Source organism: Cystoisospora suis, assembly GCF_002600585.1.
Source record: "Cystoisospora suis strain Wien I chromosome Unknown contig_12546, whole genome shotgun sequence".
Taxonomy (NCBI): Eukaryota; Apicomplexa; class Conoidasida; order Eucoccidiorida; family Sarcocystidae; genus Cystoisospora; species Cystoisospora suis.
In genome coordinates, this window is record NW_027165305.1 from 166 (window position 1) to 1,681 (window position 1,516).

General features: G+C 53.2%; 1 protein-coding gene across 1 annotated transcript; it reads right to left on the bottom strand.

The window, feature by feature from the left end:
• Positions 1-210: 210 nt before the first annotated feature.
• Positions 211-1,286, bottom strand: CSUI_011502 (uncharacterized protein; the record flags this gene model as incomplete). The annotated part of the gene is made up of 4 exons (XM_068071600.1): positions 211-330; positions 722-787; positions 1,190-1,245; positions 1,280-1,286. Coding segments are annotated over 4 exons (249 nt in total), but the record flags the coding sequence as incomplete, so codon positions are not given.
• Between the last annotated feature and the right edge of the window lie 230 nt (positions 1,287-1,516).

Sequence of the window (1,516 nt, forward strand, 5' to 3'; positions counted from 1 at the left end):
GCATACCAGAGTACAGATGTATATGTATACATATAAGTAGGTATACGTGTTCACATGAATATACTTACACGCCTTTGATTTGAACGGGAACAGACTTCGTGCAAAACGTCGACAGTGTCGCATGGTGGCCAAAATCATTTGGCATAGACACGCTAGAGAGGCATCAGCTCTCTCCGAAAGTCGCTCAGTATTTCAGATAGCGACCTAACAACGTGGAAGAAAAAGCTCACGCACTTCAAGCGGCCGAGCAGCCTCAAAGCAGACCGCGGCCCTACACGTGATAGGACCGGGAAACTTGAGGCCGTGGCCTTGGTCCGCCATGGCTTGAATCTGGAAAAAAACGGGAAAGACAGCGATCCCAAGTGCGCTGGAGAAGAAAGTCGACAAAATAAGGAACCCCGGAGAAATCCAAAAGCGCAAGAGAAGGATTCTCCTCTAGTCTTGTGGAGTGTGCGCGAGAGAGCAGGGCCCCCAGTAGCTCAAGTCGCGTTTTTCAACTTGTCGCAGTGTTCGCAGTTGACTCACGTGTCGCAACCCTCCTTACTGTATATCTTGTGTGCACCCACCTCAAAGCAGTGGAGCCCAAGGGGGGACAGCACAACGGACGGTACCTTGCTTGACAGCAACACAAGAGGATGAAACTCCACTCATTGCCAACAATTACTTCGCGCGTGGTAGAAGACGAAAATGCAACGACAGGACATTTGAGAACGATGCTCACCTTGACAGTAGCCACACCGATATCAAGTGAGTGTACACAGGCCTCGGCCGACACCCACGGCCGCGTCTGAAAGAGCTCACCCAGAAAAGAAAGTTGTGAAGGCCCCCGGACCTGGAGAGAAGAAAGGGGGAAGCCAGTGGCTTGTCTTTTAACCCGCGACAGGAATGATCGGTCGATCACCTGTCTCTGTGGCCAGGCACGAGACTGCTGAATCAGCGGCGGGCCCTCGACGCCAAGGTGTACTTCGAGCAGCAGTCCTACTCAGAAATGTTACAAAGGATGGATCAAGGCGCCTAGTGAGTGGTCCGGGAGGCTGAGCGATAGTTCTTATTTTCCGGTCCACCCCAGGTGACCTCCGAGATACTACGGGCCGACGGTCGTGTGCATGCTGTAGGCGCGGCACCAGCGCTCGCTCACAAGGTTCGATTTGACCGGTCCGTCACCTTTGCTGGAGCTTCAGCCACCTACGAGGATTTGTAGCAGTGATAACACCCAGTCTCTTCCGCTCTCACGACTGTCAGTACCTATAGTTGTAACAAAGCATGAGAATCGCCTTACGCGGCATGTTGCATTCAATTGTTCCGGCAGCCGAAGCCGATACCCTGCTACTTTTCTGCATGCCTCACGGATTCCAGAGTCGGCTGCCCTCGCCTTGTGTCCACATCTGGACTTTTCGGAGACCATCTGCACCTGGTCAGTTCTGCTCCTGAGAGCTGTAAGACTGCACTTGGCCGTTTTCACACCCCGACAGCTGTGTAAACTTGCGTAGAGTTGTTCCGTTGGCGCGTGTGTGCC